Raw genomic sequence first — 16,367 nt, forward strand, 5'->3', positions numbered from 1 at the left:
ATTGGCTGGATGAACTCTGACATGACAGTAAGTGTCTTAGAATTTCAGTTTTCTGTGACTGGCATATAAAATAGCTGCATGAATTCAATACGATAATATATCTGAGAATGTTTTAGGGAAATAGTAAAAATATCGATTATTATGTAATCAACAGACATCTCTTTTCTAGGCAGTAGATTCCTTGAGGACAGGATGTTCAATTTGTTTTTAAATAAAGATGGATATAATGATTGACATAAATAAGAATGACAAGGTGATACAGTAAAGCACGGATCTATCCAGAAAAGGTAAGTCAAAACTTTCCAAGGAAGCAGCATCCTCTGATCTACAGAACAAAAAGAATTTCTCACAGGAGATAGCAACTGTTGAAAACCCTGATGCTCGCTCTGGGTGGCAATGACTTCCTACTGAAGGACACAGAGGAAGGCAGGTGGGAGTCTGACATGGTTAATTGGGAGATGTGTGGTCCTCTTGGAGCCTTTTCCTGAGAAGTGACAGAGTGCTTGCCAAGACTAATCAAATCCAACTGCTACCCACTTCTGCTGAATCATATGGGACTGTATTAGCATCCGAGGGAACCTGGGATTTATCTCTCATGATGTTGAAGTCCTAGATAGGCAGTGGAAAGTCTGGCAACACAGGTGGTGTTTTCATTTCTTTCTGTGTTCGAAGGCTATAACTTTGGAAAAGGACAGAGGATGGGAAAAGAAAGTAAAGGATGTTAGGGAAGAGGTTTTCTTTTTTCTTGGTTAGGGGATAAAAGAACTTAATGTTGGGCCAAATACAGAATGCATAGGTTATACTGACTTACTGGGTCAGAGATTTCCTGCTTCAATTAAAAGGTAATTCAGAAATTCAAAATAAAATAAATGGCATTGTGAATATGATAAAGATAGAATAATTAGTGGAGGAATTTCCAGTAACTCTGAGAATAAAAACTGAAAGGAAGAAGATCTAGGATTAAAATTATACCCTCAAATGTATGAACAAGAGTGAGATGAATATGAATATGAATAGTTAGTGAGGACTAAAACATGGCCATAAATGTGCATTCATAATAATCACCTAGATCGGATGGGGTGATACTTCTGACTAGAATGTAACAATAATAGCAGGAAATATTATAGGAAGGGAAAATGCACAAATTCATAAGACATGAAATGATCAAGCAATGCAAAAGAAATGATGGAATAAATGTAACAATTTCTAATCACATATAGGCATTTTATATTAAAAAAATTAGTTCCACAAAAGTAAGCAAAGGAAGGTCTTGGTTGAACAGATTTTTAATGAAAAGAAAGTAAGGATTTTAAGTTCATGATAATGTGGAGATAAGACTTTGGGCGTTAAAGGTACCCAGTCTGATGCCTTCACCAGCTAAGTGAGTACGGCATGGCGACTCACCATCTGCATAAGACCAGATTCACAGAATATTACTTAGGTCTGGATGCTGTGCTTTAAAAGAGTCTTGACAAATAACAGGAAGAATATGAACACTCAAAATAATGAAAAGACTGAAAACCCTGTCAAAGAAACCATTAAAGCAACTGAGGACAAAAGCAAAAATAAAATGGGAACCACATACTGCTAATTTTCCTATGTCATATGTCAAGAAAATAAGATATGCTCAGTATATCACAGAAGAAAGAGCTCTAGTCAATGACCATGGATTCCAAGAGAACAGCTTTTGATGAATACATGGATGACTTTCCAACAGGGTCTTTGAATTAAAGAATGGTCAGTGCTATCATGTGTGAAGACAGATCTCATCTTTTCTCAAGATTTAAAAAATTCTTATTGGAGAGTCAAATATACAGAGAGAAGCAGACACAGAGAGAAACACCTTCTATCTGTTGGCTCACTCCCCAAGTGGCTGCAATGGCCAGAGCTGAGCTGATCTGAAGCCAGGAGACTTTTATGAGTCCCCCCATGTAAGTGCAGGGTCTCAAGACTTTGGACCATCCTCTATTGATTTCCCAGGTCATAAGTAGAAATACGGCGGAGCAGCCAGGACATGAATTGTCACCCATCTGGGATCCCAGGGTGGGCATGGTGAGGATTTTAAGCCATTAAGTCATTGCACCAAGGCAAAGAAGGATCTTTGATGTTACAAGTTACCCAGCAAAAGTGAGAGAATCACTGCAGTGCAAGAAAGCTGGACGTAGAGAAGATCCTTCCCAACTCCAATGGTGTATACATCTACAGGCAAAAAGGAGAAATAAAGCAAACAGGTGACAAAAAATAACCCCCTGATATTCAGACTACCCGCTGTGAAAGAACTAATATAGCAGAGAACAGGTAAATAAGGAAGAAAGGCCTTTGGGAAGGTACAAGGTGAGGCTGAGTTTAAGGAAAAGGAAGAATGTTCAAATGGTATCAAAAACATCATTTTAAGTAGCGTTGAATCCAGCAAACTTTATTCTTTCTGACCCTGGTATTAAGATTTTGTTTCCTGATTCAAGTACATTATTTCGTTAGTTATAAAAAAATAAGGAAGAAGGCAAAGGAAAGATATACTGTTTGCTGAATTATAACCAACTTCTCTCTCTGCTTCTCAGCAGGTATGTGACAGAATTTACACTTCACAGCAGTGCTGTTATTATGTCCATTTTAGAAATGCGGAAACTAATGTTAGAGAAGGTGCTTGCTGGTCTAAATTCAATCTACTGGCATGTAGAAATGGAACTTAAAGCTTTTTTTTTCTTCTAAAACATTAGATCCTTTATAAGGAGAATTATGAAAAACTATAGATCAATAAATTTTAGCTTACTGCCATTGCCAAAAAAGTAGAAGTGTCCTAATAGTGAGTATACAGGTACAAAGGATCATTTTTAGACTTAACACACACATAAAAACATTTGAAACAATATGATTAAATTGCTCAAATAATAGACTCTGACCATTTTTCTTCAGTGCTAAAAAGAAGACTTCAAATTAAATTTTGGCATAATAGACAGACAAGCAATATACTAAGTTTTAGAATCTATTGCTGAGTTTCTGTAAATGAGCAAATGAGAATAGACATTATCACAGAAAATTTTAAGTTGCATTCAATTGTATAAATACATTACACAAATAATCTGAGTATTACTTAACACGGACAAACCTAATATTCACTTCATTTTCTCCTATCTTCAAACCACATTTATGTATATTCTAATTCAAAAAGAATTTCCGTTGTTAACTAGGGGTCAGTGGTTAACAAACTAAGAGATAGTATATGATTGTTGTTCTTTTGGGATCATTCACATTAATACACAGCGATAAATTAGCAATCATTAACATCAAAACATATCTAAGTAAATATAACCTTTATATGTGTTAAGTTACAACTACCATGGCTGATGTTTTGATTATGGAAAATAAAATCCATTTTAAGGCTAATTACTTAAATATTGGGTATATCTCAGAAACAAAGGTTAAAAATAAAATGAATGCCTTATTTTGACATTACTCCTAATTAAGTTAAATGTGATGTGGGGCTCTAATTTTATTATGTAAAATGATAGCATGATAATGGACAGATAACGGTGTATGACGTGTTATTGGCACACCTTATTGACAAGCACCATCACTTTTCGAGGCCCTGAGGCCCCTTTTCTCTTGTCCAAGTGATTCTTGGCGATATAAACAGCCACTCGTGTTTTTCCACTCCCTGTAGGAAGGCATATGATGATATTCTTCCCGTCCAAGGCTGGCTGGGCAACTTCCATCTGGTAAGACCTCAGCTGCAGTTCTGGCTCAGGGGACCTTCTTGCTGCCGTGTTTTCCTCATCTGAAGGAAGTTGAAAAGAAGACACATCAGGGAAGGGACCAGCAAAAATGTCTGCCCTTATTTAGGACAGTATTTTTTGATCCAGGGTTGGCTGAATGACAAGAGATTCTGACCAGCTAAATCCTTGACCATGGAGGCTTAGCAGCCTGCCTAAGGTGTGTATGCGCCCACACACAAAGGTGGTCAACAAGTCCATGTAAACCGCAGTCTCTGCAGGAATTTCAAAACTTTTTCAGCTAAATAAAATTCTACTTCTTTCTACAAGATTTTATGTATTTTTTTTTTCCATTGGAAAAGTAGATTTAACAGATCAGACAAAGATCTTCCATCCGCTGGTTCACTCCCCAAGAGGCTGCCATGGTTAGAGCTGAGGCATCCCAAACCAGGGGCCAGAAGCTTCTCCCAAGCCTCCCACAGAGGTGCAGGGTCCCAAGGACTTGGGCCATCTTGCACTGATTTCTCAGGCCTCAAGCAGAGAACTAGATGGGAAATGGAGCAGCTGGGACATGGACCAGCGCATATATGAAATCTCGGTGCATGCAAGGCGAGGATTAAGCCATTGAGGCATTGCGTCATGCCCTAAAATTCCATTTTTATTTCATTTTCCCACAGGCTTCTTGAGGTAACTTGTACACTATCTCTGAAATTCTTTTCTCCATTTGAGGCAATCAGGTTGTACAGTTATTATACATAAAGAGTAAGGAAAATTTTTTTTGCCATGATAGCTTTAAGTTTGTCAGTTTTCAATGAAACATAGAAATAATTTTGGTACCACAATTTAAATTGTACGGGCCCAGCAGGGTAGCCTAGTGGCTAAAGTTCTTAGATTGCCTGTGATGGAATCCCATATGGGCACTGATTCATGTCCCAGCTGCTCCACTTCCAATCCAGCTTTCTGCCCGTGGCCTACAAAAGCACTAGAGGATGGCCCAAAGCCTTGGGACCAAACATCTGCATAGGCGACCTGGAAGAAGCTCCTGGCTCCTGGCTTCAGATAAGCTCAGCTCTGGCCATTGCAACCACTTGGGGAGTGAACCAGCAGATGGAAGATCTTTCTCTATGCTCCTCCTTTTCACTAAAAATCTGACTTTCCAAATAAATAAAATAAATAAATAAATCTTTAAGAAAGTAAAAATTGAAAATAAATTAAGTAGTACCTGATTTACCATTTTGTTTTTGATTATGATTTTTGTAATTTCCTTGTGTGTATGTCTCCATTTATTAATATTTTTCTGAAACTCAAAACATAATATATTAAAAGTAGTTTCATTAATATTTTTAAATCCAAAATACAGATATCACCCTATATTCATTTTGCAAATTTTGAAATAAAATTATTATGCTGTATTTCAATTTAGATATATTTTATTTATTTTATCTGTAAGTGGCCATGTTTTTCTATTTTAGCCAGGAGAAAATATATACACATGAATGGCTTATAATGTGGAATGCAATAAAATAAATATAAACCCTTAAAAGCCCATTGAATGCTTTAAATTATCACCAGAAGAAAAGAAAATGAGAGTTGTTATCAGTATTTCATCACACATGAAATAAGTTCATTTTCTTATCAGTGACTGCAATAAAGCTAAACAAACACAGTTCCATTAACTTCAAAAAAGTTGCTGACGGTTCCATTTCAGCAAGTGGATGACTTCATTTAAGTGGATTTTCAACTTGTTTTGATAGTACTATCTGAGCAGGTAGGTAAATTTGCACCAAATACCACTTAGTAAGAATCAGCTGCTAACCGGGCAGGAAATTTGCCTAAGGTGGGGATGACTAGTGACACATGCACTAGGTTTAAGCTATCATTGAATTATCTACCGACTCAATATGATTCCCAGAAGAAACACATGGAGGTCACCAGCATTTAGAATGCAAATTAATAAGTTTTGTTTATGTAAGGGTTATATTATTTAAAAACAAAATTGTTCTCAAGTAACCTTTAAAGAGAAAATTAAAATCCAAATATTTTAAATCTGTTGACAATATTTATCTACTAATTTTTCCAAAAAGAACAACAAAATTTGCAAAAGAAAATGTATTTTAAGCAGCATCTAAATCAGGATCCAGGAATTCATTTTTGATAATTACCATTTGCTTCGTGAAGTTTTGAAAAAATATCAACAACAATAATAAAAAGGGGTGGAGGGAGGAGAGCAGGGGGGAAAAAAAGACCTCAACAAATGCTGTTTGTTAAAATTCACAAATACATTATATCATTACAGGTGCATTGTTTTTGTACAGATTTTAATGAGAGTAAGATGCTGTCTCTCTAGCAATGATTGTGCATGCTTTGTAATATTAATTTTTCCTTTTGGTTTTCTAAGGGAAAAGCAAAAGCAAAGGAGAAGACATGGATCAATTTTTTTGAGTCTCTTTTCCAAAATCCTAGACGCACAATGAGAATACCTTTTTCTCTCTATCCTAGCCAGCATTTGCGTCTGGATTTTTGCATGATAACCATTCTAACTAAGGTAAAGTGAAAACTGATCGTAGTTTTTACTTGGATTTCCCTGATGACTTGTGATCCTGAGAATCTTTTCATGTGTCTTTTGGTCACTTTATTTCTTTTCTTTTCTTTTTTTTTTAAGATTTATTTATTTTTATTGGAAAGGCAGATATACAAAGAGGAGAGACAGAGAGGAAGATTTTCTGTCCGATGGTTCACTCCCCAAGTGAGCGCAACAGCTGGAGCTGAGCCAATTTGAAGCTAGGAGCCAGGAGTTCTTCCGGGTTTCCCACACGGGTGCAGGGTCCCCAAGCTTTGGGCCATCCTCAACTGCTTTCCCAGGACACAAGCAGGGAGCTGGATGGGAAGCAGGACCGCCAGGATTAGAACTGGCACCCATATGGGATCCTGGCCGATGCAAAGGGAGGACTTTAACCACTATGCTATCGTGCCGGGCCCTGGTCACTTTATTTCATCCTTTGAAAAACGACGTTCTAAATCTCAGGTCATTTCTTAGCTGGATTGCTTGATTTGTATTGTTGAGTTTCTTGAGCTCCATATATATCCTGGATATTAATCCTTCATTGGTTGTAAATCAGCATATGGAAGAGTTAGTTGTACCACCATGTTTATAGCAGTTCAACTCACAATAGTTAAAATATGGAACCCACCCAGATGTCCATCAACTCATGACTGGATAAAGCAGTTATAGTATATGCACAATAAAATAGTAGATATCTTTCACAATAAAATGGATGCAACTGGGGACCATTATGCTTTGCTAAATAAGCCAGTTCTCAAAAGACAAATACATGCTTTCTCTGATTTATGGTAACTGATGTACAGAGGACAGAAAACGTAATGTATGGCGAGATTGACATTTTAAGATTTGATTTTTATTTCTACCCCTTATCTACACTCCTGAGCAACAATGGATATTTTAAAATTATTACTTGTTAAATTATTTATTTAGTAGAGGGCTAAGCTGATGATTATAAAGAAAAATTCAAGGTATGTCATTATAAAAATTACCAAAAAAAGGAAGAAGGTTGCTACTGAGGGAGGTAGGGTAGAGGGAGGAGTATCATTAAGTTCTTACATGAAATGTATTTCCTTTTATAAATAAAATGCAATAACAGAAAAGCAAAACAAATAATAGATCAGTATCACCCGTACATACGAATGTTTAGTACATAATAATTTAAGAAGACAGACTGATAAATGGGGCTACCGTGTTAATCCAGAAACAAAGTATTAATGCCAATTATTTATATTTTAGAGTCAACAACAGTACATTTGATGAGTAGTTCCACAAATAAGAGAGAAGTACAGAATGGATATGAAAAAAACAAGTGTTGGATTCCAAGCAAGAATAGCATCCAAAGGAAAAGAGTTGAATGAGTGCTAAATGTTCAGCCAGATTCTTGCCTTATCACATTTCCTGACATAGGGATAGAATTTATCCACACACGTAATGAAAAGAGAGTTTTCTCTGTCACCAGCAGGAGACAACAGAGGTGTCATCAATGAATCAGGTGCCAATTTCTTTCATGTAAATTTTGAAATGTTTGGGCTCTTGTTTGCTTATTTTGGGGCTTTTAATGAATACAATTAAATACAATAATTAAAAAGGTATTTAGATCATGCACAGATTTTCAGTTATATTGTACCATCATGCTGTTAAAAATACTGATCAAAATTTTAAAATGCTATCATATCATGCAAATGGTCAAAAAAAGAAATCAAATAGGTTTAAATAGTAATATTCTGTTGGAACTACACCATGTGGCAAATTTCATTCTCACATTGAATTTGACAGCTGAGTTATTCTTGGAGAGAAAAGGTCTGTCACTGCATGTGTTTGAAATCGACATAGTATTCCTCTACCTATAGTATGCAACCACGGAAAAGCACGCCATTCCAGCTGGACAAATATCAATGGACATTACCTAGAAATAACAAGGAGATACTAAGTATCTATGAGGCCAGTGAATATTGAGGAAAAAGTATTGTCACGAGGATAACTCTCTGAAAGTGAGAACCAGAAAAAAAAAAAGCCTTATCATAATATAAACATAAGAATCAGTATTAATGTTTTACTTTGGAGTAAAAGAACCATAATGTGACTGGTGTTATGGCCATGATGTGAGCAGCTCATTTTATGACCTTCCAAGGAGGACAAAAAACAGGTACGATAAGGGCTCTTAAATACCAACTTTGAGGATTCAAATATAATCACACATTTGCAATACTCATTAATCCTATCTGATATGTATTTAATAACTCATCAACTTATCTACGGATTTTTTCTTTAAAAGATTGATTTCCAGATCAGCTGTGGCATAGCATGCACCTGGCAGTATGACATTTCATAGTTTTATCATTTCATGATTTTCCAGCCCACTATGCAAAATAATCCTTATCTGAAAGCACTGACCCATCCAGAGCATCAAGAGGTGTCCCTTAAAAATGTTTTCAAAATGTATTTACTTTTGGAAAATGTATTTGCTTTTCAAAAGCGATCTGCGTTCAGATTTATCGTGTTTTTCATGCCACATTGAGGACTAAAAATCAGCAAATACATTTGCTGACAGCTTTAAATAGGCAAGATGCCCTGCACACAGAGGACACACTTTAAATATTTATTCAATGAATGAATATTATTGAAAAGCCTTTACTTAGACAAATAAAAATTACGATGAGGTCCAGAAGCTTAAAACAACATACAAAGATGTTAAATATCAGCAAGAGTATATTTTGAGTTCTAGCATCAATAGCACGTAATACAAATGTTAACCATCAAATTTACCGATTTCATGGAAAATGTAGGAAAAATGCAAACTACAGAGGAAAAAAGAACATGTCACAGTTTCTTAAACAGTGAATTGAACAGAAAAATGGATGCTTTTATCAACACTAATGCCTGACATTTGGGGAACTGGGCTTCTTCAGTTTAACCTGTTCTAACTTAAAGGATTCAGAAATGTAGTTTTAATAAAAAAAAAATATGAGAATACTTTCAAAAGTTAATGGAATGAAACTGAGATACATTTCTTTTGCTGCAATGATTTTTTCATAACTTGTTTTTTCTATGAACTTTCTGAAGACTGTGTATTTCAAATTTTTTCTGTGTAAAGTAATTTGTTTTCTTATAAAAATTTTAAAAATCTGGTAAGAGTCTATTAAAAACTTTCAGGGAAGTTGATCATTTTTCTATAAGCCCTTTTTCCCTTTTATACTTAATATGGCTCTGAATATCTGTAAGTATTCTGATAATGCAGGGTAATCTAAATTATCCAGTATGTTCTAAGTGGAAGCAACTTAATTAAAAGTGAAGAAAAATGTATCTGCTAATTTTATCAGTTTTCTATTGCTTCTTAGCTGGTCTGACTGCAAAAACTGCTTCTCGGCCTTTTGGCTAAGATCAAGTGTGGTATGACTGCAAAGCAGTTTTTGTTTGCAATTGTTAATTTTATTTATGAAATGTGTCAAGTATGTAGATAAATACTGAATGATGTATAAAAAAAATATCCCATAGCTCATCACCCATACTTAAAAAGATACAAACATTTTAGCTCAGTAACAATCATGGAAACACACATTCAAAATACAGAAAGAAATTGAAACGTACCAGACCCACAAGTTAGAAAATCTGATCAGAAGATAATTAATGAGAACTGGGAGGGTGGGCTTACAACAGGCGATTTCAGTTATTGCTAGAGAGATACACAGCAAATACAAAAGGCAATTAGGAACAAGCACTGTGGCACAGCGGGGAAAGCTACCACCTGCCATGCTTGCATCCCACATGGGCATCAATTTGAGTCCTGACTTCTCCACTTCTGATCCAGTAGATGGCTAGTGTACCCGGGAAAACAGCAGAGGATAGCCCAAGTCCTCGGGCCCCTGAATGTACGTGAGAGACTTGGAAAAACCTCCTGGCTCCAGTCTGCTTCTGCCTAGGCTGTTGTAGCCATTTGGGGGAGAGAAGCAGCAATTGGAAGCTCTTTCTCTGTCTTTCCCTCTCTTTTGCAACTCTGCCTTTCAAGTAAATAAACATATCTTTTAAAATAGCAGTTAATCAAATGTACATTTTATAAACTACTCCTATTCAGTTCTAAGTTTAGTGTCTAGTTCTTGACTTTAAGAGACACTGTAATTGTCTCACATTTGTCTTATTGACAGTTTTATTGTTTTTATTTGAAATATATTTGAATAAAAAGTAGATTTGGGAAACAAATGAATATACTCAATTGTATACAAATTAAATATGCTCAAATTAATTGAAACAGATAACATAAATAAAGTGTCACATTTCTATGAAATGTGATATATGCCAAAACAAAAAAAAAGATATCCACTGGATCAAAATTAGAGAGTTTGGTCCTAAGACTCTGTAAGTTGTACTTCTAAAGAAAATGAATGGCAAAGTTCCAAAATGACTTCAACTGCATAAATGCATTAGGGAGGGTTTGAACAGTCCCCATGCATTCCACTATATGGTGTCTTATTTCACACTTTTTAAGGTTTACACAACAGTTAGGCAGTACCTGAATCACTTCCCATGGTGCTGTTATGTCCAAGACTTTCATCTAAGCAGCTGACACTTCCTTCTGCCAAACTTGTGTCTGATTCTGCAAAGGAAAACATTTTAAAATATTTTTAAAATATTTCTGAAAATAAACGTATTTTAACTGCACACCTCTACAGCACACAGCACATACAGTTCAGTGCAAGTGCGGAAAGCACACCCAGACAAGTAGAAACAAAAGCTAAGAGGTTCTGGCAGACTGCAGTTTATAAAGTCCACTGTGAATGAGCAGCTGCCAGACGGTGGATCAAATACAAATCATCTACCTGGAGGACCATTTGTCCTACACGAGAGCTAATGCAACTTCCTAAGGATTTATGGCCAATGTCTTTCTATATGCACAGAGTATCTAAGTTTGAAATTGGCTTTCAACCCAATAGTATTATATAGAAACCATTGGGCAATCTTCACTTAAATGATATGCATTGATAAGGCATATGACTCTACTGATCCATTATGAAAATAATTTTTCAGTAATATAAATTTAAAATATCAAAATCACTCAAAAGCAATCACTAAAATCTGACATAATTGTGCTAGAAGCTTATTAAGCAAGAAATGTTTTTGTTTCATTAAACTGAGTGTGTACTAACCAGTTACAGTTAGTATGAATGCCAGTTCACATTCTTGAGCTATTAATCCCAACTTCCTGGCTTCAATAATCAGCATCAATTCTTCTGGAAAGTCTTCTTTCCATCAAGAAGAATTCCTTCATTACCCTTCAGTTTTGCACACCTAAGCATTATCATCCTCAAGGGTCAGAACTATCGTTAAACTGGCAGACATCAACACGATGTGATTTTCAAGGTGATTAATGCAAGGTGAAGCCAAGGGAAGTTTTGAAACATGTGCTGTTGGCTTTGTTCTGTGTGTGAGTTCTCCTGATTTCTAAATGGGTCCAGAGCTCCTTAGCTCATCTTCTCACAGGCATTAGGTTACACTAGACACAATAAGCTCTTGCTGAAATTAGAAGATAAAATAAGAATTAAGTATAAGGTACATTGATAAGACAAGAGTACCATTTAATACCTTACAGTTACTAATATTTCATAATATGTATTACATAATTGCTGCTACTAAAGCTCCACAAGACAGTCTTACATTGTACTCAAGTAGCCTTAACCTTTTAAAATTAGAGTGTCCTATATTTATGTCTACCCATACAATTCAATAAAAACCACACATACTAGGATGCTGATAAAACTCTAGAAAGATAAAATGTGGCACAAAATCACACATATTTGCCTAGTGGCTTCTTTAATTGATTATTTTTTTTCAAATCAGATGAAGTCGAGGTTATACAATGTAAAAAAAAAAATCACTTGATTGTATAGTTTGATTAGTTTGAAAAATGTACACAAGTTTGCATTTAGGGTCACAATTATGATATTTCCATCACCCCCAGTCTTGCTATTAGCGTTCAAGGAGGTCAGTTCCCTCCTGTGAACCTCTGGCAACTGCTGATTTGGTTTCTGTCTGTGTTGCTTTTTGAACTTTAGCATGAGCCATCTGAGATGCGCTCATGCTGTAGTGTGTATTTGTAGCATCTTCCTTTTTATTAGTTACTAGTACTCCATTGAGTGTTTGTGACACATAAGATATCTCCCTTATAATTTCAGCAAGCTTATTTAGCTCATAAAACATAATGGAGTGTCAGCCAATGTTAACCAAAAACATCTTTTAAAAAAATCAGAGGAAACTGAAAAGAAAGGTAGAAAAACACTCAATGGACATACACATTGCTTATTAGCACAACACAAGTAGACTAATGTGAAAATACTGTGCTAATCAGTTGTGGTAGATTAGTTCTAAAACTCGGATTTGAGGAATCCCTTATGATCACATGGGAAAACCTGTACATCTCACTGAGAGAGTTTAAATATGGCACTTTGCAATTCCCAGAGGTATGTCTTGTTAGAAGCTCAGAGGCGAGTGTGGGATAGAACTGTCAAGTACAAGAGTGTTCTGGGCAGATGTACTGATGAAAAGAGAAGATGATTTGTAAGGAAAAGGCAAGGTGTAAAATGAGATGGGGAAAATGTCATGGCAAGGATAATTCTAGATCTGGAAATATAGGCCAAGATTTGAGGCATTAAAAAAAAAAGGTGAAGTTTTACTTGCTTTTCATGTGTTGTTAAACGCAGCATTCTGAACTGAAGTGAATAACAAAATTAGGGGAAAGTGCTGACAAATATTAGCTAAAATGTACCATTAAGTTTTTTACTATCTGTAATAGAAATGGGGATTAATCTGATTTTCACATCAGTTTCCAGTTACTAGCACTTAAACCCAGCAGGTTCTCCCTCAGGAGCTGACTTAGCATAAAGATTAGGTTGGGGGAAAGTTACCTGTGCAAGGCACATGATTTGGTAATTCTGCAGAAAATTACTAGACATCAAGTATTATTGTCTAGATTATTTTGATTTCCCAAATCCGCAGTGTGTCAGAGCGACTCAGTACAGAGCTATCTGAGAGAAAATCACATTTTGAGCTGACCCTGTCCTCTGTGGTAGATGTCTATTAGCACCTCTTGTTTTTCAAGCCTTAGAGTGGTTAAATGACTTATCCAGATCACACAGTCAGAATGGGGCAGAGTCTGCCCTTCCTGAATTCTAAATGCAGTGTTTCCGTGTCGTTAATCCAGTCCCAAGTGCCATTGCTGATTCCTGTGACACTTTAAATCCACAGTGTTACGTGAAAAGAAGGGTTTTATCCTTAACAGCAGCAGTAGACATTTCTGCTGCAATGTTACAATGTCTACCAAACTTAAAGCAGAGCGTATCTGTCAAAAACTACAGTGAGATCATTTCTACTTTGCTGGTACTGCTGATTTCACTGAGACTTCGCTGAACTTTACCTTTCAGCTTCACACTCTTTTTTTTTTTCAACTAGTTTTACATAAAAGTCAAAAAATCCATTCCTGTCCTGTCACACAAAATTAATGCCAACTCTCTTGCTGGAGAATAATATGAAAATGAAAGAATGAAAGTGGCTACACAGAGCTTGATCTCTTTGTCATTTTAAGGGCATGGAAGCCTCCATTTTCTCCACATAAACATAATTTTGTTTCCTAGGCAGCAAATTCTTATGAATTTTGATTTATATATATTTTTTGTTTTCATAGGAACACAAGCACCAAAAGAGAAAAAGAAACCTTAATGTTAAATAAAACACACTGTATTTCCCATACACTGCATACTTTCGCCAGAGGTTTTCTTCCCACGTGCATTTTCAAAAATCGTATTGTATTTACACAGCCTAAGAAGCAAGATCAAGGACACGCTTATGGGACGCCAGAAGTACAGCAGCCTCTAGGTTACAGCTGCAGAGTCCCCGCACCTGATGCATATAGCACCTTCTTGTTTCGTTCTTTCTCTTCCCGAAGTTTCAGACTACCATTCTCCTTCTCAACCAGGTTTGATGTGTATGATTTTCTAGTAGAAAATATAAAATAAAATCAGCAGAGCAGGGTGTTGTCTTAAAAAACAAGCAAGTACGTGTTCTCTCAACTCTAACGGATGGGTCTCTAGTGTGGAATTTAGCATCGTGAGCAACCTTGCAAAATAGGTGGCAGTTTCTGCTTTCTTGTTTGTGGGAGGATGACTCTGCTAGATAAAGGGAAAAAAAAAATCTTGAAAAGACACATATCCTCAGTTCCCACAGAACTACTAAAGAGCTTTGAGTCTTGGAATTACACTGTGTAATAGGTTAACTAATTTTGATAGAAACTGCCATTTCCTCTAGGGAAAATATAAAAACTAGTTATAAAACAAATTAGAAAATGGTGTTAATTTCTGTTCAACAGAAGTGGTTATTTCTATCAAATTCTATTGGCATGAACGAAAAATATACCATTCCAGTTAAGAGATAGAATTTTCTGTGATAGTTTTGTAAACAACACGGAAAAGAACAGCTTTGCTTACAACAACTCTGAGTGTCTACGACCAGTCCATAAGCCACAGGGGAAAAAAAAAATAAAAGGCCCCATTCTGCAATCACATGTTAAATACTTTGCTAATATGAAAGAAATATGAAGTGGAATCCAAGAAAATTTTGTACTTAACATACCCTAGACCTTAAATACTTTGAATTTATTTTTATATCATTTCGAAACCAAAAATACTGAAATTTAAAATTTTTTTTCCAAATTGAAAAAAAAAAAACCACAAAACCCTACTGAAGGCCTTCTCAGATCTATTTTAATGTAAAGTCTGCCCTCTACTGGACAATGTTTTTTTCACAAGTGGTGGACCACCACATTGCTGACTCCAATTGCTAAGCTTTATCAGGTAAAATACACTCTGTACGTTGTTTCTCCCAGGTGCATTCCCTCCTGGCTGTAGCCTACCTACACTCCTCGCTCCACAGAACGTGGCAGCTTTCTTACCCCTTTTCTCAATCTGCCACAGGTTCTCTTCCCTCAAGTGTTGTGTGTTCCTCCAACAGGAAATCAATGACAAGCAAAGGGCCTTTGTGCATGTGTCACAAGAGAATAGCGCCAACTGCTTCGCTCCCTGCAGGGATGTTGCTTACAAAGCCTTCAGCTGGCCCAATGCCACGCTGCCTGGCCATTTTCTGTTTCTGCCATGACTTTTGATCTCGTTATATACTTTAGCAACTACTTCTTCAGCTGTCTTCCCTCTGATTTTAGAATCCTCTTAGCCCAAAACCTCAAAGATTTCCCCGAAGGCTTGCCGTGTATGTGCGTAAAAACTGTCTGGGCTTCTTATGAGGGCTTGCTTCCGTACAACTAATAAATGTTTCAGTTTTTTCTGAAATAACTTATTTGCAATACTTTTTGAGAGGAAATAGATCACTTTTATATTCAGCCCTCTGTATATGGATCTACACACACACACACACACACACACACACACACGCTCACATTTTGGTCTGTCAGATTCTGTTCTCCTTGCCAGGGAACATGTGTTCCTGCAGAATGGAGAGAAGCCACCTCCACCCACCTTGCATATTCTCTCCTGGATCCAAGCTTCTAGGAAAGTTCCCCAAAGAGAAAAAAAATCAGTCTTATAGAGCCACAGTTCCACATGGCTATCCAGGGAGCAACTTGGTCCCCGTTGTAGCATTTCTGTTGCTGAATTGTTGCAACCTGAATGCAATTTCAATTGCATTTAATGACAACATCTGTGCTCTTTAGCCTCGGGACTTGAGCCTTAATGCCCCCTGGGTCAGCACCAAAGGGCAGCAGAGAGGGAACAACCACATCCATTAGGATGACCTGTTCACCAGGCAGCAGTAAAGGCGCAAAGACATTCCCCAAGCAGTCCTGAATGGTTTGCCTGACACCTGAGCAGATTGGCAGCCTGGGCAATACCAAATTTTAGGGATAGCAAGGTGGAAGATGATTTGGAAAGCCTCAGTTCATTGACATTCATTGGGGAGGGCACACATGTGCAGACATGAAAGGATAGGGAGGTGTTCATCAATATTCAAAATTGGGTCTTCATGAAGTAAAAAGTGTTTGCTTATATGCACAGTGCACACTCTCCCACCATGGATGATCTCGTTGTCATGTCATAGTGCAG

General features: G+C 36.6%; 1 protein-coding gene across 1 annotated transcript in view; it reads right to left on the reverse strand.

The window, feature by feature from the left end:
• IFIH1 (interferon induced with helicase C domain 1) overlaps positions 1–16,367 on the reverse strand; it is a 54,544-nt gene that overhangs the window by 17,445 nt on the left and 20,732 nt on the right. The window contains exons 4-5 of the mRNA XM_040971653.1: positions 10,781–10,864; positions 3,555–3,775 (exon numbers count right to left, since the gene is read on the reverse strand). Coding sequence (XP_040827587.1) covers positions 3,555–3,775; positions 10,781–10,864 — 305 coding nt within the window. The remainder of the gene's footprint in view (positions 1–3,554; positions 3,776–10,780; positions 10,865–16,367) is intronic.

The sequence above is a fragment of the Ochotona curzoniae genome, unplaced genomic scaffold, assembly GCF_017591425.1.
Source record: "Ochotona curzoniae isolate NIBS_2020 unplaced genomic scaffold, NIBS_Ocur_1.0 contig_2210, whole genome shotgun sequence".
NCBI lineage: Eukaryota > Metazoa > Chordata > Mammalia > Lagomorpha > Ochotonidae > Ochotona > Ochotona curzoniae.